The following is a 24,154-nucleotide window of genomic DNA, read 5'->3' as shown; positions in this document are numbered from 1 at the left end:
CACAAGTGCTGCTACATATGACTAACGTTATATATACTTAAAAGTTAAATATTTATAGTCAACTGCCTTTTTTATAACTCGAATGTACAGCTACAAGATAATGGATTAGCTCCAATACCAATTTATAAGTACCTCAGTGATCAATCATATACTTCAGAAAAGACTAATCTGTCAATAATTCGAATATCTAATAATACATCCCTCCACATATGTAGATGCAATCCTAATTTTTTTATTCATGGTAACGCGCACCGGCCAATGCCCTTTTTTTAAAAGTCCCCCAAGAAAAATATTCTACTATATAAACACACATATATTTACATTAATAATGCAATGAGAGTGATGCATTAGTAGTAAGTACTCTTGCCTCTTTGGAACTACACGCATTATATAAACAGTAAACCGAGGCACAGTTCTCCCAAACACTTCAAAAACACCATTCACCACCACATGGGTTCTCTGGCAGAGACACCGGCGGAGACAACATACGCAGGAGGCGCGGTGGAGCTCCAACAGCTCGACGTCATTGAGGATCATGTCGGCCGAACCGCGACTACTACTAATGACCACCAGAAAAGAGCTCATGACTGCCTGCTCAACTCTCCTGAGCCACCCTCTCTGTTTCATCAGCTTCTTTCTTCAATCAAACGCACAATTTTTGCCGAACAAAAAAACAAGAAGCACTCTTCAAAAGGGAATGGCAAGAGCACAACTTCATCGGGGCGTCTTTTTTCCGTCTTGATGTCTCTTTTTCCGATCCTAAGATTGGGAAGGAACTACAAGGCCTCCAAATTCAAACACGACTTGATGGCTGGCTTAACTCTTGCTAGTCTCAGCATTCCTCAGGTACCACCGAAAAAATAGAAAACAATAACAAAACAACTTTTGCTTTTTTTACAAACATTTGAAATGACATTATGAGTTCTATATATGATGGTTTTGCAGAGTATTGGATATGCGAATTTAGCGAAACTTGATCCTCAGTACGGCCTCTGTAAGTTGTTAATCCGCTTGATCATTATGAGTTCTAGTTAATAATTAACTTCATAGTTTGTTTAATATGTATGCTAAACTTTTGATTTTTAGACACAAGCGTTGTGCCGCCACTAATCTATGCTCTAATGGGAAGCTCAAGAGAAATAGCCATTGGACCTGTGGCTGTGGTCTCATTGCTTCTCTCTTCCTTGGTGCCGGAAATGCAAGACCCCGCCACCGACCCCGTTGCCTACACAAAGCTTGTTTTCACCGTCACTTTCTTCGCCGGAATTTTTCAAACTGCCTTTGGATTCTTCAGGTATACAGTGCTTTACTAAGTGATATATTTGTATATATATCCCTTTTTATTTTTTGTTTTTAGTTATAAAAGTGCACGTAATAATTAATTAATTGATTGATATCTTATGTATCTTTGCAGGTTGGGTTTTTTAATTGATTTTCTGTCACATGCTGCCATAGTTGGGTTCATGGCTGGAGCAGCCATAGTTATAGGGCTTCAGCAACTCAGGGGTCTAATTGGGATCACCCACTTCACCACAAATACTGATGTTGTCTCTGTGTTGAAGTCCGTTTTCAAGTCCTTTGTTAATGAGCCAGTAAGTGATCTCTTTGCTAGAGCTAATTTATTAACTAAATTCTAATTGAAAATTATGTAACATATATTCAATATTAACCAACTATTGGTAACTTTCACATTCATGGAATGGAAAAAGGTTAAAAAGGGGGATTTTATTCGAGAATAAAATCAAACATGTACATCAAGCATTTGTCTGAATTAAATTATTGTCCTTTTTTTTCTTTGCTAAATTACAGTGGCACCCTCTCAATATCGTCATCGGTTGCTCGTTCCTAATCTTTCTCCTAGTTGCGCGGCACATTGTAAGTCATAAATTTCTAAAAGTGTTTTCAATATTCCCTTGTGATTTTTTTCTTTAAATTTCTGCTCTTATAATTAGTAATTGACTAAACTCATTTTGTTAATTAAATAATTTGTAGGGTAGAAGAAACAAAAAGCTGTTTTGGGTGCCAGCAATTGCTCCTCTATTATCAGTGATATTATCCACTCTGATAGTGTATTTAACAAAAGCTGATAAGCATGGAGTCAAAATAGTCAAACACATCAACGGAGGCCTGAATCCCAGCTCCCTTCATCAGTTGCAGCTCAAAGGCCCACATGTCGCACAAACTGCCAAAGCAGGACTCATTTGTGCCATCATTGCACTCACCGTGAGTTATTTATTTATTTATCATCCACAACACATTTCTATTTTTATTTTTGTTCTAGTTTTTTTCTTTTATAAATCTTTGACATGTGATTAAGGTAATTGACTTGAATATTAATGTTTGAATTATTAATTAATTAAATATCAGGAGGCAATTGCTGTTGGTCGATCCTTTGCTTCCATCAAAGGATACCATCTTGATGGGAACACGGAGATGTTAGCCATGGGCTTTATGAACCTTGCAGGATCTCTAACTTCTTGTTATGTGGCGACTGGTGAGCTTTTTTTTTTTTTTTTTAATAAAATAATTTTTATGAGCATTTTTTTTTTTTTGGTGGCACTTGCGAGGTCATGGTGCAAGTTTGGATTGATTCCGAAGCTCCAAAAATTACTTTTAAAATAATTTTAAGCATATATCGACGAAAGCAATTTTGATACATAGAAAAGAACCCAATAGAACGCTAAAAGTGATTTTATTTTAAACCAAAACAATCCCAAGTGGAGTATAACATTAACGCTAGGTAAAAAAAAAAAAGAAAAGAAAAAGTAACAAAGTTCATTAAAATATAAATTCTTTGACACGTGCAACTTTTTTAGTCAAGAGTTAATTTCAGATTACAACTTGATCATTCAAATGAAAGTTAAGTGGATGAATAGTGCTTATAATACTGGTTGGTGTATGCAGGTTCATTCTCAAGAACGGCGGTGAATTTCAGCGCCGGATGTGAGACCGTGGTGTCGAATATAGTGATGGCCGTGACAGTGTTTGCGTCGCTGCAGTTGTTAACAAAGCTCTTGTACTACACTCCCATGACCATCCTGGCTTCAATAATCTTGTCAGCTCTTCCTGGACTTATCGACATCAACGAAGCTTTTCACATCTGGAAACTCGACAAACTCGATTTCCTCGCTTGCATTGGCGCTTTCTTTGGCGTCTTGTTCGCCTCCGTGGAGATCGGCCTTCTCATAGCGGTAAAGAAAAGGAAAAAAAAAAAAAAAAATTAACCCCTTCTACTTTTCTTTTTTTGATAATTAACCACTTCTACTATTTTTGTTATCTATTATTATGCAATTATTTCAAGTTGTGCAATATCAGGACGGCACATAGATGATAGACTACAAAAATATGTGTTCTCGTTACCAAAACTTTGTAGCTAGCTACTGATCATCATGATGCCAACTTGCAGTGAAGAAGACAAATCAGTCACAATTTGGTATCAAGTTTTTAGCACTACATATAGTATAGAATAATATAGTCAATTATTATAGCCACTACAAAACTATATAACTTGGCTTGGGTAATAAGAGAGTCGTTTTTCGATCATGCCAAGTTGAATGTGGTATGGTATGACAGATGAGGATGATGGATGGTCCGTCTAATAATTGAGCTGGAGAAAAAAGAAAAGAAAAGAAAAGAAAAGAAAATAGTCCCATTAAATTCTTTAGTGGTTCTCAGGCTTTTGATTTTACTTATATGGTGTGGACCGATGTTCCAAAGTAGAGGGCTCAGGTCAACTCATTGAGATTGTCCTCTTTGTCTTGATAACTTGTATCCACTATCCACCACTTGCTTCCCTCTTCTCTGTAGACAAATTTAGGGCCCCATTGTGTACATTTAGACAAGGTTATTAGGTGCTATATATATAGGATAATATTGTACCCTTATAAGTGGAAAAAATAAAAAAAGTTGAGATATTTGTATGTATATCAGCACCAAGAAGTAATTGCCAGGACCCATAACTTGACAAAGTTGCAACGTATGAAGCACCAGTTAGTACTTTTTGTAGCAAAGCAAACGGTTATTAGTCTTTTCTTAAGATTTAATAGTCTTTTTTTTTTTTTTTTTCAGAAAAACCATTAACTAATCGAGTACTAGTTTTGGAACGTTTTAAAAATTAGGAACCAAAATATGATTTGGCTTATACTCCTAGATTAAATGAGTTTAACCCTATTAGTTAGTAGTGAAAGTCAAGTTGGTCTCACCTGTTCATTCATGTATAGCTAATGATATATATATATATATATATATTATATATAGGCTCAGCATGTGCCATATGTCACTGTTTGAGTAAATTGCTTGATGCTTAATCCACTGATGAGTTGGACCAAAGTGGATAGGATGGAATCTAAGGTCTTCTATTGAGTTCCGACCACTTACAATTCAACATGCTTAATAATACATTATCTATTATTCTTTTTATATGTCATGTCACCAGTTACATATATGCTTTAGGCCTGATATATATATATATATATTTTTTTTGGGTGCTTAATTTTGCAGGTGGCCATCTCCTTTGCAAAGATATTACTGCATTCAATTCGACCAGGGGTAGAGGTACTAGGAAGAATTCCAAGAACAGATACCTTCTGTGAAATCAGTCAATATCCCATGGCTGCCAAGGCCCCAGGCATCTTGATAATCCGCATCGACTCTGGCTTACTTTGTTTTGCTAATGCCAACTTTGTTAGAGAAAGGTGCATCTTTTTTTTTCTTCCTAAAAGAGAATATATACATACATACACACACACACACACACATATATATATATATATCTGGAGGCGTGACATACACCTAATAAAAAAAAAAACTTATGTGACATCCATTTAAATGTTGGATTAAGTTAAAATCACGCAAGAATCAAATAATATGTGAATTCTGAAAACATGGAAAAGGACAAAAGAGAGAATTGAGGAGAATTGTATTCTCTGTGGTGCGTTTAGTCAAGATCACTCAAAGACTACGAATATTGGTGAAATATTAAGGGAGGGATTAATCAACTGTCACATTCCCAAAATCAAGGGTGGCAATAATTCAGGATGGGAATCCTAATGTTAACATCTACTCGAACTTAGGTATTGTAGAAGCCCAATTGAGCTTGGATATTAAGGTCTACAAATTATCCAGAAAATAAAGGCTTGGTGAAGAGCATAGTTTAGACATATATAATCTAAACTTTTTAAATCTAGTTTTGTAGTTCAGACCAAAAAATAAAAATAAAATGAAAATTTAACAATTCATTACTGCCAAATCATGCGAAAAATAAAAATAAAATCCGATGAAAATTTAACAATTCATTACTGCCAAATCATGCAAAAGAGTTGACGGGGGTACTGATCTTTTTTCATAATGCTTTGTTTTAGGATAATAAAGTGGGTGGCAGATGAAGAGGATGCAACGGAAGAGACTGTAAAGAACATTGTTCAAGTAGTGGTTCTCGACATGTCCAGTAAGCACACTTCTCTTCATGGTTTCAGAAATAATTCCTATAAACCATGGATTATATTCTTAACTAATATCACACCAATGCATTTTTCATTTTTGACGATGCAAACAGATGTGATGAACATCGACACTTCAGGAATTTCTTCTCTAGAGGAACTGCACAAGAAGTTACTTTCCCATGGCATAGGAGTAAGGCATCACTAATTCTACATGACATATATGAATATATATATATATATATATATTTATTTATTTGGTACATATATACATATTAAGTGTTCTATACTAATATTGTTGTTTATATATATTTGCAGTTAGCAGTGGCAAACCCAAAGTGGCAAGTGATCCACAAGCTAAAGCTAGCCAAGTTTGTAGACAAAATAGGGGGAGAGAGGGTCTTCTTCACAGTGGGTGAAGCTGTAGAAGGTTGCCTTGGCTCCAAAGTGGCAGCTAATTCAGGCCTTAGCAGCTGTTGACAAGTCTTAGAATATAAATAGTGCCCAGCTCTCTATTTGCTTTATCACACATATATATATGTATATATATATATCCTAAGAAATTGCAAATAATACAGTTGGGGTTGAGAGTGGTGAATATCGGATGAGGTCCAAAGGATCATTTGTTTCCAAGAGTGCTACCCTCTCCGACTGTTAATCAGTATTTGGAAATTAAGCCACATAGGAGTGGCTTAGATCCAGCTAGGTTTCTAGCAATAGTTTTCTTTGAATCAATTATAAAATGGCTGCTTATTTGAATATACTGGATAATAACATTAACCTCCGTGAGTCACATAGATTAAAGAAGGATTTGAAAAAAAAAACAAAAAATAGACAGAGAGAGAGAGACCAATAATGGCATAGAACGGAAACACTTTGAGAAAACGACAACGAAAAGGGACATAAATAGTAAACGACGGCATATAATAATAAACAAAAAGTCAGTAACAATATATAACAAAAAAGTCTGTAACAACAGGAAAAGACATTAATCAGACGTCTAACATTTGGCAAAAAAGGGGACGTACAACATTCTGTGAACAAACGACATTAACTGAAAAAAACGACATCAATCTGCAGACGACAACGTAACCTCAATTAGTTACAAAAACCGGAACATAACAGTAACCTCGATCAGTTAGAAAAACCGACATTCTACGAACAAACAATAATTAAACAAGAAAACGACATGAGTTTTACGAGCGACCGTGACTTTAAAACAACATAAACTGTAACAACAAGAAAACGACACAAACTGTAAAAACAACATAAACTGTAAGACCATAACATATGAACAAAAGGTCAGTAACAACGAGAAACGACATGTAATGGAAAATAAAGAACGTCGTTGACTAAAAGAAGCCTTTAATATCAGACCGTGACGGAGTTAAGATTTTGTTTCAGAGGGGCATAAAATAAAAATAAAAATATTGAAAATGTTAAAAACATTAACAAACTCAACTCCTAATACTATTACTTTCCTTTTCTTTTTCTTTTTTTTTTTTTTGCTTTAACATACTACTAACTAATTAGAATAATATCATGCATGTGCATGTTGATCAATTTATTGAACCTTTTGATACGTGAATTTAAAATTTTAAAGAGCTTTTTTTTTTTTAAATAATAAATATTTTTTTACTTCAACAAGGGAAAATTAGAGAAAATGTGTTTTATAGAATGTAGCAATTGAGAGAGTTATTTGAAAAAAAAATAAAATCCTAAATTAGGGACACATTTTAGCAATATTGTTTTAATGAGTCATTTTAAATTTTGTATGAGACTCTCTTTTGATATAATAAAGATTATATGAAAAAAAATATTTAAAAAGGGACCAATTCGAAGGAAAAAATATTTTTGTAAGAGTAAATTAGAAAAAAGTTATTTAATTTGGTACATTCAAAGGTATACGATTTAATAGGAAAAGACAAAAAATCAATAAGCAGGAAACCAAAAAAAAAAGTTGAGGTTAGATTTTTTAGAGGTTTGTTTGAAATTTTTATTAATATGAAAAACCATAGGTTAAAATGAAAAACCAAAAATCGAGGGGGCATATGCCCCTGGCCTCACCTCCCTCCGCCAGTGATATTATCAAACATCAGACACATTATTTATTTAAAAAAAAAAAAAAAACCGACTTTCACTAAAACAACATGAATGCAAAAAAGATGTTAAATGAAGAAACGACAATTAATGTTTCGTCGTTTCGAAAGTAGGGAGCAGAAGGCATGTGTGAGGTAATGATACGCCCGCCACAGGTAGCGACGTTTTACGTGTATCTAAAACGGCATCGTCTCGTTCTCGCCGTCACAGCGCATAGTTGTCGTCGATTCGAATGAGGAATATTTAACTATTGAATCAAAAAAACACATCAGAAAGAGGAATTTGAAGTAACGAAAAGATAGAAAGAAGATAAAAAAGATGGGAGCAGAAGGAGAGCAGGAAATTAAGGCCAATGAGAATCCGAGGCCCAATCCCATCACGGGGTCGCAGTTCCTTTCCTGGAAACGCCAAAAGGTTTTTTTTTTTTTTTTTTTTTTTTTTAATTTCATATTAGTTTTAGGTTTTATTTTCTGCACTTTTCTTTTGGCCTTTGTATAACAAGAAATTTTTTTTTTTTTTTTTGAGATATTGTTGTGTATTGTTCGAATTCATGGGATTATCTGTTAATTTATTTACGCACAAATTATTTTGGGTTTTGCCTGTGGAGATATTGGTAACTTCAGACCTCATAAATCCAAATTAGTGTTCTTGCAGTGTGTGTTTGCTTGTAGCATTAAAGAGTAATTGGACCATATATTCATAATTCATGTCATGAGAAGTAACTCAGTTAAAAGAAAAAAAAAAAAAAAAAAAAAACCCCAATTGGCAACTGATTTTATTTGTGACCATTAGCCGAACAACACGAAATTGGATATCGTGGAGATACTAAGAAACTTTTCCTTGTTACTTTTATGTACAATATGAGTTAATCATGTTAACTCATTGGCTTTATCTTATTTGATTTGCGTATTTGCACTATGTAGGCCTTTGTTCTAACATGAACTTATGTGATGTGGCCCTATTAGTGAGTTATTAGAAGTTACTTCTCTGTTAGGTGGAACTTGTATATAATGTGGATAAGTTTGTCTGTTTGTGTTTAGGATGCAGTCGCATCAGCTAGAAGAGCCGAAGCAGCAAGGAAACGCGAGGAAGATATAGCTGCAGGAACAGCGCAAATGAATGGCCGGGAGCTTTTTCTTCATGAACCTTGGGTTTTTGATAAGGCTCTTTATTGAGGTAACCTTTTGTAGACAATAGACTTGAAAATTTATGTCTCATTTTTTTCAATAAATTGATTGAAAAAGCAAAAAAGACATTTAATTATATTTATGATCAATGTATCTCTCATATATTCGTAATTGTATCATATGAAATACTGTTAAGTAAAAATCCGGATCAGAAATTGATGTTCACTTCCTCCTGGAGGCTCTTATGGTCGATCTATCTATGGGGTTTTTTGTTAGGACTCCCTTCGTTCTAGACACCTTGGAGCAATTAAGCTAAGAAGAACAACAAGAACTCTGAAAGCTAACCAGGAAAATGGCCTGGTTCCTTTTATTGAATCACGATGGAAAATACAAGAGCAGGGAAACAAAATAAAAGCTGGAAATGAAAGATGAAGGAGAATTCGAGGACCCCTCCAAACCTCCACAGACTCAATCCTTTACTTAATTCTCAATGCCTTTTCCTCTGGACCCGAGGACTATTTATTCCCATATCCTCTAACTAACTTCTTTCCCAATATCATACCCTTGCACACAGCCCCATAACCCATAACCGTATCCTAACAAACGCCCCCCTACCCTTGCCCTGACTCAGTGTTAATCACATTCCCCTCCTGCCCCTGCACATTCTTACTCCTTCTTCTGGCATACACAAATCTGAGGGCTGGAGGTCTAACATTACCCCCCTTCTCCAACTCGACCTTGTCCTCAAGGTCGAAGTCCGGAAACTGTTCAGCAACGGTCACTAATTGCTCCCAGGTCGCATCCGCCTGCGGTAACCCCTTCCAATGCACCAGCACCTCTTGTACCTGGCGCCCCCCGACAGCAACGGAGCAAGAATTCACAATCGAGGCCGGTTGGACTAGGAGCTCCAGCTCATCAGTCAACTGTTCCGATAGCACCAAACCATTGTAATGTTGTCCCTTAAAAGCTTTGAGCTGAGATACGTGAAAGACCGGGTGGATTTTGGAGCTGTCCGGCAATTTGAGGTGGTAGGCAACTAGTCCGATCTTAGCCAGAACGGTGAAAGGCCCATAGAAGCGGGGACTAAGTTTTTCATTGACCTTTCGTGCCAAGGACTTAATGAAATAGGGCCACAGCTTTAGTAAAACCAAGTCTCTAGGGGCGAAACTGACCTCTCGTCGGTGCTGATTGGCAAAGTGCTTCATGCGCTGTTGTGCTAAGAGTAAGTGCTCCTTGATGGTGTCTATCATGTGATTGCGTTGCTGGAGTTGAACATCAACCTCATTGACGGCCGTGGAACCTTCAGGAAAACGATACAGGGGGGGAGGAGCTCGGCCATACACTACTTGGAAAGGAGAGTATTTGGTGGAAGCGTTATACGTAGTATTAAACCAATACTCTGCCCAAGGTAAAAAAGATAGCCACTGTCGCGGTTTGTCGCAGGCGAAACATCGAAGATACGTTTCCAAACACCGATTTGTCACTTCCGTCTGGCCGTCCGTTTGGGGATGATAGGCCGTGCTCGGGTGCAGCCGTGTGCCCTGGAGTCAGAACATCTCACGCCAGAAATGACTCATAAAAGTCAAGTCGTGGTCGCTGACGATGGAGCGGGGAAACCCATGTAATCGGACGATCTCGCGAACAAACAGGGTTGCCACCTGGATGGCCGTGTAGGGGTGCGCCAAGGGACAAAAATGTGCATATTTGGATAGGCGATCGACGATGACTAAAATGGTATCCATTCCCCGTGACTTTGGAAGGCCGCTGATAAAGTCCATAGAAACATCCTCCCAAATCTGAGCTGGGATAGGCAGCGGCTGCAATAACCTTGCCGGCGACAACGCTTCTGTCTTCGAGTGTTGGCATGCCTCACATTTGTCCACATAATCCCTTTATGGCCTTCTTCATTCCTTTCCAGAAGAAAACGGTTGCTATCCGTTTGTATGTCCGCAGGAACCCTGAGCGCCCCCCAACCAAATCGTCGTGGAAGTCATGCAGCACCCGAGTGATCCAGTCTGACGATGGAGGCAGAACGACGCGGTCCCGTAAGTAGAGCAAACCCTGGCGAATCCCATATCCCTCGCGCAGGGGTTGATTTTGTTGCACGGCAGAAATGAGCAGGGCACAATCCTGGTCTGCCTGTTGGTCTTTTTTAAGGCCCTCGATGTCAAAATGATGGGGAATAGACAAGGCCGCGAGGGAGACATCTGCTGCGGTTCCTCGCTGAGATAAGGCATCGGCGGCCTTGTTTGCCGCACCCCTTTTATATTGTACTTCAAAGTCATATCCGAGCAGTTTGGCCACCAAACGTAGCTGCTTTGGTGGGAGAACCCGCTGGTCAAGGAGAAACCGCAGACTCTGCTGGTCCGAACGCACGACAAAGTGTCGCCCCAGGAGGTAGTGTCTCCACTTCTGCACAGCGAGCACAATGGCCAGGAGCTCGCGCTCATACACCGAAGTCAGGCGGGTCGTGGCCGATAGCACCTTACTAAAGTAAGCAAGGGGTCAGCCTTCCTGCATTAAGACGGCGCCCACCCTGATTCCGGAGGCATCCGTCTCCACCACAAATAGTTTAGTAAAGTCCAGCATGACCAAAACGGGAAGTTCCGTCATCGTTGTCTTCAATTGAAGGAAGGCTGTGTCTTCCAAGTCGGTCCAAAAGAAAGCTCCCTTTTTGAGTAGATTGGTGAGGGGACGGGCAAGGGTACCGTAACCCCTCACGAACCGCCTATAGTAGCCCGTGAGACCTAAAAATCCACGGAGTTCCTTAACGTTCTGAGGAGTCGGCCACGAGATCATGGCCTCGACCTTGGATGGGTTGGTGGACACACCCTCAGCGGAGATGACATGGCCGAAAACGCATTTTTTGTAATTGCCAAATAAGGATCCCTGCTGTAAGACCGTGAGGCCCTGCCGCAAATGCCCGCAATGCTCCTCCCAAGACCTGCTGTAAACCAGTATGTCATAAAAAAAAACCAATACAAACTTCCGGAGATAAGGGCGAAATACCGAATTCATTAACGATTGAAATGTGGCCGGCGCATTAGCGAGGCCAAAGGGCATGACGAGAAACTCGTAATGCCCCTCATGAGTGCGGAACGCCGTCTTTTCCACGTCGCCTTCCCGCACACGTATCTGGTGGTAACCTGCCTTCAAATCCAATTTGGAAAAGACCGTGGCTCCATGTAGCTCATCCGGCAGCTCGTCGATGATCGGAATAGGAAATTTATCCGGAACCGTAAGCTGGTTTAAGGCTCGGTAGTCTACGTAGAATCGCCAACTGCCGTCTTTTTTCTTAACCAAAAGTACCGGACTGGCATAAGGGCCGCTGCTAGGCCTGATGATGCCTGAAGCCAGCATGTCCGAGACCAATTTTTCTATCTCCCCTTTTTGTATCTGCAGGTACCGGTAAGGCCAAACATTGGGAGGAGTCGCTCCATCTCGCAGGATTATCCAGTGATCCTTCACCCGTCGCGGTGGCAGCCCTTTTGGAGTATCGAAGACGTGGCGGAATTGCTGGATAAGTCCATCAAATTCTGGAGGTAAGTTGTGCGTTTCCATGTCTTGCCCATCCTCCCCTACTGAGTTCAACTCTAGGAGTACCCCCACCTCCCGTGCCTGACAAAATCGAGTCAAAGAACGGAAACTTACCGGTGAATAGCTGAGGGATGGATCCCCAGTCCATTGGACCTAACTGCCCTCTTGCTGGAATTTCATGGTGAAGTTTGCCCAATCCGCCCGTACTTCACCTAAGGTGCGTAGCCACGTAATACCCAAAACGACCTCTGCACTGCCCAATTCAAACGGAAAAAATCCTCGACAACCTAGTGCCCTTGTATGAGCAACCGCACTCCTCGGCACACCCCGTTCTGGTGAAAACTCATGCCGTTGCCCACCTGAATTTTGTGCCGTACGGTTAAATCCGATGGCAGGCCCAGTGTACGCACCAGTTCTGCAGAAATGAAACTGTGGGAGGCCCCACTATCAATCAACACGATGACTTCCCTGTCGCCGATGGTTCCTTGCAGCTTCATGGTCTTTGCGGAGGCAAATCCCCGAAGGGAATTAAGTGATAGATCAACGTTACCTTCAGTAATCTCCTCCTGTACGGCAGCTGCTTCAGCTGATTCATCCTGTGGGTCCCCCTCCCGATCGGAGTCTTCCCCTATGACCAGAAGGACCTGGAGCTGGCGGAGTTTGCAGCGGTAGGTCTAAATTTTTCATCGCACCTGAAGCAAAGCCCACATGCTCGTTTCTGTTGTATTTCCTCGTAAGAGAGCCTTCGGAAAGAGGAGCCGCCGTTAGTCGTCGCACCCACTGCTCCAGGAGCATCTCGGTGTCGCGGTGCTGTAGGGGGGTCGCGCGGCGTTTGGGATCGAAGGGAGCCCTCTAGAATGTCCGAGAAACTAGGGCTAATGTTATAACCCGGTTTACCCCAATATTCTACCCTTGCACACAGCCCTATAACCCATAACCGTATCCTAACAAACACCCCCCTACCCTTGCCCTGACTCAGTGTTAATCACATTCCCCTCCTGCCCCTGCACATTCTTATGTGTGTTTTATCAAAAAATCTGGATCAGAAATTGCTTTGATACTTAACTTTTAGGAGGATCTGTAGTTGGTAGTTATAACTCCAGTCCTGTACCCGTACACCATCTACATTCACCTGTAGCAATGACTCGATGAGCACTTTTTTCTTAGCAAGTCCTCTGCCTAATGACGAGAGAAATGATGTTTTTCCTTCTTGTATTTCCCTTTACATCTCTTTTTATGGCCCTCTTTATCAGCTACCGTCGCGAAATTATTTTGCTTGCAATGAACGAATCGTAGCAAGTAGTAAAGTGAGAGAATTGTCGAATATGGTCCCACAAGGGTTGAGTTTTCACAAATTAAACTAATTACCGCAACTATACTAACCCAATTTTATCAAGGCAATCGAATTTAAGGAAATAGACTCATTAAAACAAGAAAAGCAAAGTAATAACACAATAAGAAGAGCAATTTGGAGACAAAAAGGATCGAAGGGAACTCTGACTATGATAAGGTAATTAGGGGTTTTGGTTTCATTCTATTGAGCTATGTAATTCTGATACTTGAGTTTGTTAATTAGTTCCACTCAATTCATTAATCTAGATTTTCTAAAGTAATTTCACTCCTTCTCCCGAGTGCCGAGTAAAATAGTGTGCAAATTCAATTAGGCAATATCCTTATTCCCCTAACTAATTAAGCACCCATTAAGCAAACCTAATTTTGATTACCCGAATCAATTGGCCTCCTGAAGTCAACTAACTCTAGGTTGTGTTCCCCAAATCCCAACACGTGAAATTGACTTTCCCAAGACTAATATCACACATCTATATCTCTAATTCATTGAATCACAAATTAGAACAATAAGCAAAGAGGAACACAAATGAATTAAAATGGAATTTCATTAACAAACACCAAGCATCTTCAAAACATCACCAATGATAAAATTACATCCAAACCCCTAGCTTAAAGAGTTTAGCTAGAAGTAATCATCAAGAATTCCATTACAAAAACCATAGATAAACCAAGAATCCAAACCATCATACAATACCAAATCCAAGGAAATAACACAAACTCAAAAGCTAGTGAGTGAAAAACTAGACGCCAATCAAGCTCTGTAATCTTCGATCCCTCCTTGGAATCTTCAATCAAGCTATTGAATCCCCGTATTTTCCTTTTCTAGGTCTGGATTCTCTGTCTCTAAGGTCTCCTTTGATTCTTAGCTCGTTTTCTATTTATATCTCCCTTGAAATTAGTGCAAATGAGGCCTTAAATGACTGCAGAACATGTGGAGACGCTGCAGCGGATCCCTGCTGCAGCACCGCTAGGATTTTGGAAAAAGCCCTAACAGCACAAGCGCACTTGCTGCAGCGGCTCTTTAGCTTCGGGAGAGGCGTTGCTGCGAGTCAGATTCGGCTTGAATTGTCCGATTCACTGCAGCGGGCTCTTCTCTCTTGCTGCAGCGCTTGAAAAGGCTGATTTGACTCTTTTTGCACTCCTTTGAGCTCCTTTGAAACCTTTTATTCCTAAGTAGCATAAACCTACAAAAATAACATAAAAACACAATAAAAGAGCCAAGAACTAACAAAATTAGCGAAGATTGGAAATGCAATTAATCGAGCTATCAAATTCCCCCAAACTTAATATTTTGCTAGTCCTTGAACAAAACAAAAATAAAAGGAAAAGAAAAAGAAACATAAACGAAATCTAACAAAAGAAAGAAACGAAAATGAATCCTGTGTCGATGCGATAGCCAAACTTTTTGTCTCAAATGTCAAAAAGAATCAAAGTTTAATGGAAATATCGAACACCAAAGTTGCCTAGAATTTTGATTCCCGAACTCAAATCCATCTGCCTTAGATGCCCCTTTTCTGAGTGTGTGCGTAAACTTGATCACTTCGTCAATCTAGCACCCGGATCAATTTATACAATCAATAGGCAACACAAGAAATTGTTATGAAGCTTCTAATGGTTCCATAGGCTCACCCTTCACACTACTCTCCACTAATGTTGGTTTAGGCAAAGTTAAGGATCGTTAGGACTTTTAATGATTGAAATGAAAGGCTTGGGTAAAAGGTAGGATGACAAAGGATATCATTTAAGCTCAAATCACCATAGGCAAACGTCGCACCACCTAAGCCTCTCTCAAAACCCGATCGGAACCCAAAACCTAATTGTCCCTATTGAGCCAATCTTTGAACAAACAGTCACCCTTTATTCTCTTGTATTCACAAACTTTTCATCATATATATATATATATATTTTTTTTTTTTTTCTTTTCTTTTTGTTTTTTGGCAACACCCCCAAACATATTTCTTGATACACTTCTTTGGGGGCATAGAACACTCCCCCCCTCTTTTTTGATTGAAATGAAATAAAATGAGAACAAGAACATAGTGGAAGAAATAAGGAAAATAATAACGGAACTATAGAGCAAAAACAATGAAGACCTCATCCAATAACACCCTTAAATCACATAAATCCCAAAAGTGTGCACGTGAAAGCTCGAAATGCCTAAGGTGATGGGAGAAAATATATCGGAAGGGAGTATCGATGAAGGCTAGGTGTTGCACAATATCTTACGCTCAAAATAATGTGATTTTTTTTATGCAAGTGTACACAGCCAACAAGTAATAAAGAGTGAGTGAGTTATTGTTCCCACGGAGATTGACAATTGAGCTAAATTATAAAAATCTATTGCTAAACAAATTAATGAAGAAATTGGTTAAAATGAAAATTATATTCAATTATCGGCTACACAATCCAAAGAGACAAACAGTACTAAACTATGGGTAACTTGAATTCAGAGCACTCTAAACTTATCAGGCACGTTAATAAGGGTAAAAACTAGCTAGGATTTAGAATCCCTCTAAGATGCAAATATGCTCGTGTTGCTGCTCAATGCTGTAGCAAAATTTCCGTTCCGTCAACCTGGATTTCACACGTTAATCACATTAATCTTCCCAGATTACTTGTGTTTGGGTCTCTCAATTAGATCTAACATATTCCTATGCAAAACCTAATTTCAAAACATCATTTAATGCACCAATTTCCAGCAGTTATACAAGGTAACAATATATTCCTATACTGTGACAAATCAAGCAAAATCCAATGAGATTTCATGATCTTGCATCATCCAAGTTAGATCCACTAGATTTATCTTTTTCCAAAGTTAAATCCAATTAATAACTACAAATTAATTTCGATCAATGAGTAGTAATAACGATAGATGCACTTGAATGAACGGGATTAAAATATTACTTAACATTGAACATTAACTAAGCATCATCACAACTCAGGGTTCATCATAATCCCAGCTATAGCAAATTAGCTCATGTTCACAAATGCAGAACTAAAAGAAATGTCAAAAATCGTAATATCCAACATATTAGATTAAATGGAGTTACAAATTTAGAAAAGGGAAGAGATGGAAGATAAACGTGGAGTGGATTCCTCCACTCTCAGCTCGTCCTTGTTGCCTCCTCTCCGTGTCTACTACCCTTTCCTCCTCTATACTCTCTCGGCTATCCTCTGGTCAAGAATGTGCTGAAAAAGCTCTCTTCTGTCTTCCTCTCCGTGTCTGCCGTTAACTCCTCTTCATTTTCTATATATACCCCAGCCTCCTTGGACCACGTCCTTTCATTCGCTCAGCTAGGGTACGCAATAGAGCTCTCAGCCACGGGCACGTGTCAACTGTTAAGGATTTTTCCCATGATTATGCCATCTCAGCCATCCAAGTATGGCTCCTCAAAATAAGTGGAGAATGCCAGCTGTACGTTCCCAGCTTTTAAGATTCGGCTAGGACAAATTGCTGGAGCATTCCATGACAAAATCCTGTCCTGTCGTTTCCAGCTTCTCCATCCAAAAACGACACTGCCTGCCTGCACACTCAACTTGCACTTTAGTTCCTTCAAACGATTCTTTTCCTTTCTTTCCATTCATTATTTTCACAAAAATCAGAAAATGTAACAACAACACACTAGCAAACATCAACACAATAAAAACAATTAAAACTAACAAATTAATCTCACAAATCACCCTCTTAGTAACAAATTTAAGCTTAGAAATGACTAAGATAACTCTATTTTCATAGAGTTATCACTAGGCTAACTACGTGGGTGATGAAAGAAAACGGAAGAGTTAGGCTCAACGGGGCTAACTAGGAATAGAATATAACAAGGTTGGCTTGAAAGGCTCAATCGGTCCAAAGAAATGCCTAAATCATGTCCCTAACCTATGCCTAACCTGGGATTTTGCCTTGAGTAGCACTAAGGTGAGTTCTAGAACCGCTTTTGGTGTTGTGAAAGCCAATAGATCGCATAAATATTCTCTAAGTATGTGAAAGACTAGGTGACTGTGGTTTAGTGCTCAAATGTGGGGAAATCCTAAGCGAACACGAAATTCAGCACCCATAAGCTATAGTTCCTTTATTTCACAATCCCTTCTCAAAAACCAAATTCATCTGTGCAAAATCACTTACTGGACCAAGGTGAGTGAAAACAGAAGAGGAAAACCCAAAATCCTTGTCTTGAAGCTTCAATGGTGGTGGAGCCTGTTAGGCCTCCTGTTACGTTGGTCTATTCTCGGAGGAAGGGGCGTAGGGCAATTGTACAAGACAAGGGGGTAGGAATTGGAAATATGGGAAATGAGAGCTGATGTGGCAAGTTGGTTAGGAGTTTGTTAGCTGGGGAGCATATCTAGGGAAGTAGGGGGGACGAGAGAGGGTGTCTGTTGATTGGGAATTATGTTAGTAGACCTTGGGAGGAAGGAGAACCTCGAAGTCTGTGAAGAGGGGTTCCTAACAGAGCCGCACTTGTTGATGAGGAAGGAGATGGTGGCCAAATTTTTGGGTGTAAAGTTGGAAAAAGTGAAGAAATTGGGTGTGGGTGTGGAGATTTGGTGATGGAAGAGGAGTGTTAGATACAAAAATAACATAAAAACACATTAAAAACACAATAAAAGAGCCAAGAACTAACAAAATTAGCTAAGATTGGAAATGCAATTAATCGAGCTATTAGCTACTTTTATGTATCTTGCCTGCCAAAGCTAACTGAAGACGCAATGGTGGTGTCTTCTTCTTGCCATGAGAAAAGCTTTGTATTTAACATATACATAGTGGCATTCCTGAATAGCCTTATTTTGGTTTTCATTAAACTAAGGCGCTTTCTTAATTGAATAATGCTAAGGACACCAACTTAAAACCCAATTTTTGAGTTCCAACCTACATGACATGTGATGTGGTATTCCACCTCATATGCAACACATCACTTTTAATATAACTCTTATTTTGCAAATAAGTCCCTAAACCGAACATGACTTTTCAAATTCAAAACAAAATAATTTGGCATCCGTTTAAAAATTCATAGTTTGACCTAAATGATCAATATTCATCTCCATTTTAATCCTTTCCTTCCGTTTCTCAGCAACCAAACATGCAAAAGAAAAAAGATTATGCTTTTTTTTCGGAATATAATCATCACAGTGATGTGAATTACAAATCCCACGCCAATCTCAAAACTCTAAGGGCTTGTTCTTTTGCAAGTATTCTTGAGTTAAGTTTTTGAGTTGAGTTTGAGTTATAACTTGAGTTGAAGTTGTAATTTGAGTTTGCGTTTGATTGTGTATACTTAAGTTATGGTTTGAGATAAGAATCTTTTTGAGTTTATGTTTATTTGTAGTAAAACTTGAGTTGTGAAACTACATACATAATTTAAATTGAGAGCCATTTATAAAATTTTTCTGAAAAAACAACCTTCTAAACAACAATTAAACAAAACAAAACAAAAAAAAAAAAAAAACCGCTCCAACCCATTCTCCCCAGACGATATAAAAAAAAAAAAAAAAAAAAACCCCCCCCACCCCCTCCCCCCAAAAAAAAAAAAAAAAAAAAAAAAAAGCCTTCACTACATACATAATTCAAGTTGAGGGTCTTGAGAGCTTTGGGAAGGAAAAAATGGCTCGCCGGATTTTGGGGTCTTGGAACGGAGGGGGTTGCTGGCAAAGGCGTGGGATCGGAGGTTTATGGACACGGTGGTGGTGGTGGTGGGGATGTGAGAGAGAGCTTAGGAATGGAGGAGTTTAGAGAGAGAAAATGTTGATGATGATATTGATGGTGATGGAGAGAGCTTGGGAAGGAGAAAATGGGTCGCCAGATTTTGGGGTCTTGGAACGGAAGGGGTTGCCGGCGAAGGCGTGGGATCGGAGGTTTATGGACTTAGTGGTGGTGGGGATGTGAGAGAGAGCTCGGGAATGGAGGAGTTTAGAGAGAGAAAATGTTGATGATGATATTGATGGTGATGAGAGAGAGAGAGCTTGGGAAGGAGAAAATGGGTCGCCGGATTTTGGGGTCTTGGAACGGAGGGGGTTGCCGGCGAAGGCGTGGGATCGGAGGTTTATGGACTTGGTGGTGGTGGGGATGTGAGAGAGAGCTCGGGCATGGAGGAGTTTAGAGAAAGAAAATGTTGATGATGATAATGATGGTGATGAGAGAGAGAGGAGAGACAACTCGAGTTGATGGGAGGAGGTAAACTCGAGAATGAGTGGTTTACTCGAATAAATTTTCGAGTGTTGATTCAAGTGAGGTAAGAACGAACGCAAATTACACTCAAATTATTCACTCGAGTACAGATAACTTGAGTGAGTTAAAGCAACTGAACAGGCCCTAAATTTCCTAACATGAGAGTTAAAAGGAGAAGAAGAAGACGTCGAAGAGGCCCCCAATCTGCAGAATCAGAGTCTTCAACCCTCAACACATGCTTGCTATTCAACATTTCAAGTTCCCCTACATATTTCTCAATCACCTTCCTCACCACTCCTTTGGAGTTGCTATTGCTGCATACACTTTCTCAGAGTTGCCAATATTGTTCGTGGGAAAAAAAAAAAGAAAGAAAAGAAAATAAGAATACACATGACTTCCATAAATAGAATATAATTGAAAGGTCATGTTGGGAAGAGAAAGTAAATTAATTTGTTTTGAATTTGAAAAGTCATGTTTGGTTTAGGGACTTATTTAGCAAAGTAAGAACTAAATTAAAAGTGATGAGTTGGCATATGAGGTCGAATGGCACATCACATGTCATGTAGGTTGGTACGCAAAAATTGAGTTTTGAGTTGCCGTCTTTAGCATTATTCTTCTTAATTTGATCAATAAGCATTCTCAATCCATATTGTTGTCCTTAGTAAGGCTACCCAAGAGGGGGGTGAATTGAGTTTTAAATATTTTTTAAGAATTTATACAATTATTCAAAGATTAGAACAAATATAGATAATCAATTCAACACAGTACTTTTATTAAACATTTGGTGTGCAGAGAATTATGTAAGTTAATGCAATAACACAAACACTTAGTATGCACAAGATGAATCAATCTAATACCATATAACAAGTTTAATAAGCTTATCACCGAGAGTTAATTCAATCAATGTCAACTATCAAATTAAAGTGCAGAAATTAGAGAGATAGGGTTAAGAGAAATGGAAACGAGATTTAGAGTGGTTCGATAAATAAATTTGCCTACATCCATTGTCACTAAGATATTCTGCCTCTCGGCCTCTTCCAGACGATCAACTTTCCCGCACGATCACTCCTCTTACAAAGATGGCGAATCTTTATATCCGAGGCTTCGCCTAACGTCTTATACAATGTCGATTTTCTACGGAAATCGACCAACCAAGAAGCCCAATACCAAAGTAAGGATTGTTAATAGTGAAGCACATAGTTATATACTCATAACAATGGTTTTACACAATTAAAATGACTAGGAGATGATGAAATCACACTATCAAAAAAGAATTCAAGATAGGCTCAAGTATGTGTGAAAGAATGAAGTAAGGATTTAGAGAAATTGATAATTATGTTAACACTTTAGAGAAACCTTTTTGGATTTTAAGAGATTTGGAAGCTCTCAATAAATTCTCTAGTATGTTTGAACCTTAGAAGGTCTGAAAGAAAAAATCACAATGAGAGAAAATGATTTTTCTCAATTTAAGCTCACTGTCCAACAGTCTTATTTTTGCCTGTTGCCCAGAACCGGTCGACTGGAGCGGTTGACCGATTGAGACAAATTTTAAATTCTCATTGTTCAACGGTCTTATTAAATATCCGTTGAGCAGCACCGGTCGACCGGAGCTGTTGACCGGTTGAGGCACCACCGGTCGACCGGTGGATTTTGCCTTCTCTGTCACCGGACGATATAGGTCAACCGGGACACTGACTTTGCCGCAAACCTTCACAAAATTGCATTTTTAGGCCAAATGTTATTATGCACTTAGTTTACTCATTTTTAAAAGAATAATGTGAGTGTGTGCATGAGCCTAAACAAGAATTAATCATTGATAGTATGAAGTCAAAATCAAATGCAAGACTACGGAGATATAAAAACCTATTAGAACTTGTCTTGCTTGATTTTGTTTGTTTGCTGTTGATCTTTAGTATTTCAACACTTCAAGCCTTGAATTCCTAATTCAATTTAATTGCATTTCTTAAACTTGAATGTATTTGCATTGTATTCCACAATATGCTTCTTGAGTTGATTTATAATATCAATTATACTAAATACACAAATCAAAATAAAATAATTAGTAACATAATAAATTGTGTTTGTTATCATCAAAACATGAGAATATTCAACATTGGGCTAACACATATTATCCAACCCTTTAGAAACTGAGTTTACATTGCTTATCATTCATTCGTAGCCACACTCATTCATGTTTTACACATGACACAGGTAAAGAAAAGGGAGCATGGAAGTAAAGTTTGGAAGGATATGACAAAATAAATTTATCGACGACCCTGGGCAACCTATGTGACGGACACAGATTTGTAACAATACGCTTTAACATGATAAATTATAAGTTTTATTTGTTATTTAGAGCATCTATACACCATTATATTTTGATTCACTGATCTGTACGTCTTATATTGCTTTCTTACAAGATAAGATATGTTCTTGATAACTGATACTCTCTCTATACTTTCCAAAGAAGGAAAAAACAAAAAACAAAAGAAAAATAAAACACACAAAAGCCTGTGGTAGTGCCAGGTTTTGAGTAGTATATTCTTTATTTAATGCCCGTCATTGTAGATTTGTTTGCTAAGAAAGGTGATCGGAGTTGATTTTATTTTTATATTTTACAGAAGTGATCGGAGTTGTTCCACGTCAACTAGACCAGCACTATTCGATTTCTCATCATTATTCACTACATAGACAACGTGTAAAGGCCACCCCTAGCTAACAAAACACCACATGGAGAGCCTTCCACGTTTGGCTAAAATATGATGTCGCAGCGTCTTGACTGCGGTCCTAAAACCAACGGTCTTAAAACCAACCGTCTATGAACTGCACAAACTCAAATGGCGGTCCTAAAACCAACCGTCTATGAACCGCACAAACTCAAATGACACAAGGACGTACGAAATACAAAATCCAGCAAAGTTAGCCATAGAGATGGCCAAGTTTTAGGATGATTTAGCCGACATATCTATCTCCTCTTCTGATCACCTTTATGCCTCCTCGTGCTTGCAGGATCAGGTTCAGGCACCCGTGCTAGACTTGCAACTGCTCCCAAGTACATCACGTTATAAATTAAAGTCAGTCATCAAGTCATTAGATACAAGCAAACAAGAACATGTCATGTATGTGTGTGATTGTGTTTGTGTCTGTTGCGTATGCCTGATGAGATAGGCTGGTTCATGTTAGGTCTGCAATAGCACAGTACCTATGACTCCGCTGTAAGTACGACAATTCGCGCCTTACTTCCTCGAGCCCTTTCAAGATCTCCTGAACATTAAGATGAAAATAACCACCGGTTTAGAAATTAAACCACTGTCCGCACATATGGAAATACTATCTGCGTTAAAGAAGTATGCCCAATTATTTTTGGAATTTTGATAGGAATATTTCATTGTGCTTGGAAAGTGTACATTACCTCCATCCTGTAGTTGGAAACCATTTCGATCGTATGAATGGAACTCGTACAAAAAAGATAAGTATAATTATCAGATCATTCACTCATAACAAAAAAGCTAAGTATAATTATCAGATCAAGTGCTCTAATTAACCAAAATTACAATGATAATTAATAAGAGATAACATGCAGCTGATTATTAATATAGGCTTATAGGACAAAGAAAGTGAGAGTACTTAACCGATCGAGTATGATGTCAATTTCTTGGCCAACATATAGCTCGGCAAGTTTCTTCCTCACGCTCTGTAAATTGTAAATACATGTAAAACAACATGCAGAAGTACCTTACCTTAGGGGACAACATTGAAATTGTTTCTTACGCACATATTAAAGCGAGAAGCAAAGCACTATTCATATTTACAGATAATTAATTATCACCTCTAGCATATCAAGATCATCCTCACTGTCGCTGCAATGTTTTCAAGGCAAAAAAAATTAAATGGCTAAACTAAAGATTATACATATTAGTGGCTGAAATATTATTGCATATTTGAAGGGGATTATAATTAACCTGCTGGAGTCGGAATCAGAGTTGTTGATAGTACTGGTGACACCAGGATTTCCAAATCAAAAGTTAATTAACAAGTAATTAAACAGGAATAAACATAATTTAACGAATGCGACGGAAAACGACAAAATTGGTTTGGACCAATTGATCACCTGATGTTTTGATCACCCGTAGAAAGGCTGCTAGTGGAGGGCAATATTTGGGACAAATTAGTGGTATTTTTGAGGTTAACACTGAGATTACTGAGAGGTTGATGATCATCCTCAGCAGCTAATTCCACAGCCGCTTTTCCTCTTCTCTCTTTTTGGCTACTGTTGTTGCTGTTAGTCGTAGCCATATTGAACTTAAAATATAGAGAAGAAGATGTTCAAGGGAGAGAAGAGAAGATCAAGGCAATGCCACAATGGTTATGAGGATGGTAATAAGGGGAAGAATTTATAGGACACAATTGTTCTGTGAATAGGCCATTGCAAATAGTTAATT

The 24,154-nt window shown here is 38.7% G+C and overlaps 2 protein-coding genes across 3 annotated transcripts; both read left to right on the top strand.

The window, feature by feature from the left end:
- The first annotated feature begins 348 nt into the window (after window positions 1–348).
- On the top strand, window positions 349–6,197 carry LOC21404387 (low affinity sulfate transporter 3). Its single transcript, XM_010107575.2, has 12 exons — window positions 349–846; window positions 946–994; window positions 1,087–1,294; window positions 1,415–1,592; window positions 1,810–1,875; window positions 1,993–2,223; window positions 2,368–2,494; window positions 2,905–3,191; window positions 4,501–4,694; window positions 5,361–5,446; window positions 5,555–5,631; window positions 5,757–6,197. Exons 1-12 carry the CDS (start codon window positions 451–453, stop codon window positions 5,916–5,918), a joined length of 2,061 nt encoding a protein of 686 aa, XP_010105877.1. The 5' UTR covers window positions 349–450; the 3' UTR covers window positions 5,919–6,197.
- A 1,614-nt stretch (window positions 6,198–7,811) lies between these two features.
- LOC21404386 (zinc finger CCCH domain-containing protein 15 homolog) lies at window positions 7,812–22,279 on the top strand. Of its 2 annotated transcripts, XM_024171901.1 has the most exons (3): window positions 7,812–7,952; window positions 8,579–8,714; window positions 21,924–22,279. In XM_024171901.1, the coding sequence occupies exons 1-2, from the start codon at window positions 7,857–7,859 to the stop codon at window positions 8,711–8,713; spliced, it is 231 nt and encodes a 76-aa protein (XP_024027669.1). In that variant the 5' UTR covers window positions 7,812–7,856; the 3' UTR covers window position 8,714; window positions 21,924–22,279. The 2 variants fall into 2 exon arrangements, with proteins under 2 accessions (XP_024027669.1, XP_010105876.1); XM_010107574.2 differs by lacking the exon at window positions 21,924–22,279 and having other exon boundaries at window positions 8,579–8,718.
- The last annotated feature ends 1,875 nt before the right edge of the window (window positions 22,280–24,154 follow it).

The sequence above is a fragment of the Morus notabilis genome, unplaced genomic scaffold (genome assembly GCF_000414095.1).
Source record: "Morus notabilis unplaced genomic scaffold, ASM41409v2 Scaffold206, whole genome shotgun sequence".
NCBI lineage: Eukaryota > Viridiplantae > Streptophyta > Magnoliopsida > Rosales > Moraceae > Morus > Morus notabilis.
This window is presented reverse-complemented; position numbering and strand designations above follow the sequence as displayed.

Coding starts and splice junctions, on each gene's coding strand:
- LOC21404387 (XM_010107575.2), top strand. CDS start 451: ATGGGTTCTCTGGCAGAGACACCGGCGGAGACAACATACGCAGGAGGC. Junction 995..1,086: donor TGATCCTCAGTACGGCCTCT/GTAAGTTGTTAA, acceptor TTTGATTTTTAG/ACACAAGCGTTGTGCCGCCA. Junction 3,192..4,500: donor AGATCGGCCTTCTCATAGCG/GTAAAGAAAAGG, acceptor TTAATTTTGCAG/GTGGCCATCTCCTTTGCAAA.
- LOC21404386 (XM_024171901.1), top strand. CDS start 7,857: ATGGGAGCAGAAGGAGAGCAGGAAATTAAGGCCAATGAGAATCCGAGG. Junction 7,953..8,578: donor TTTCCTGGAAACGCCAAAAG/GTTTTTTTTTTT, acceptor GTTTGTGTTTAG/GATGCAGTCGCATCAGCTAG.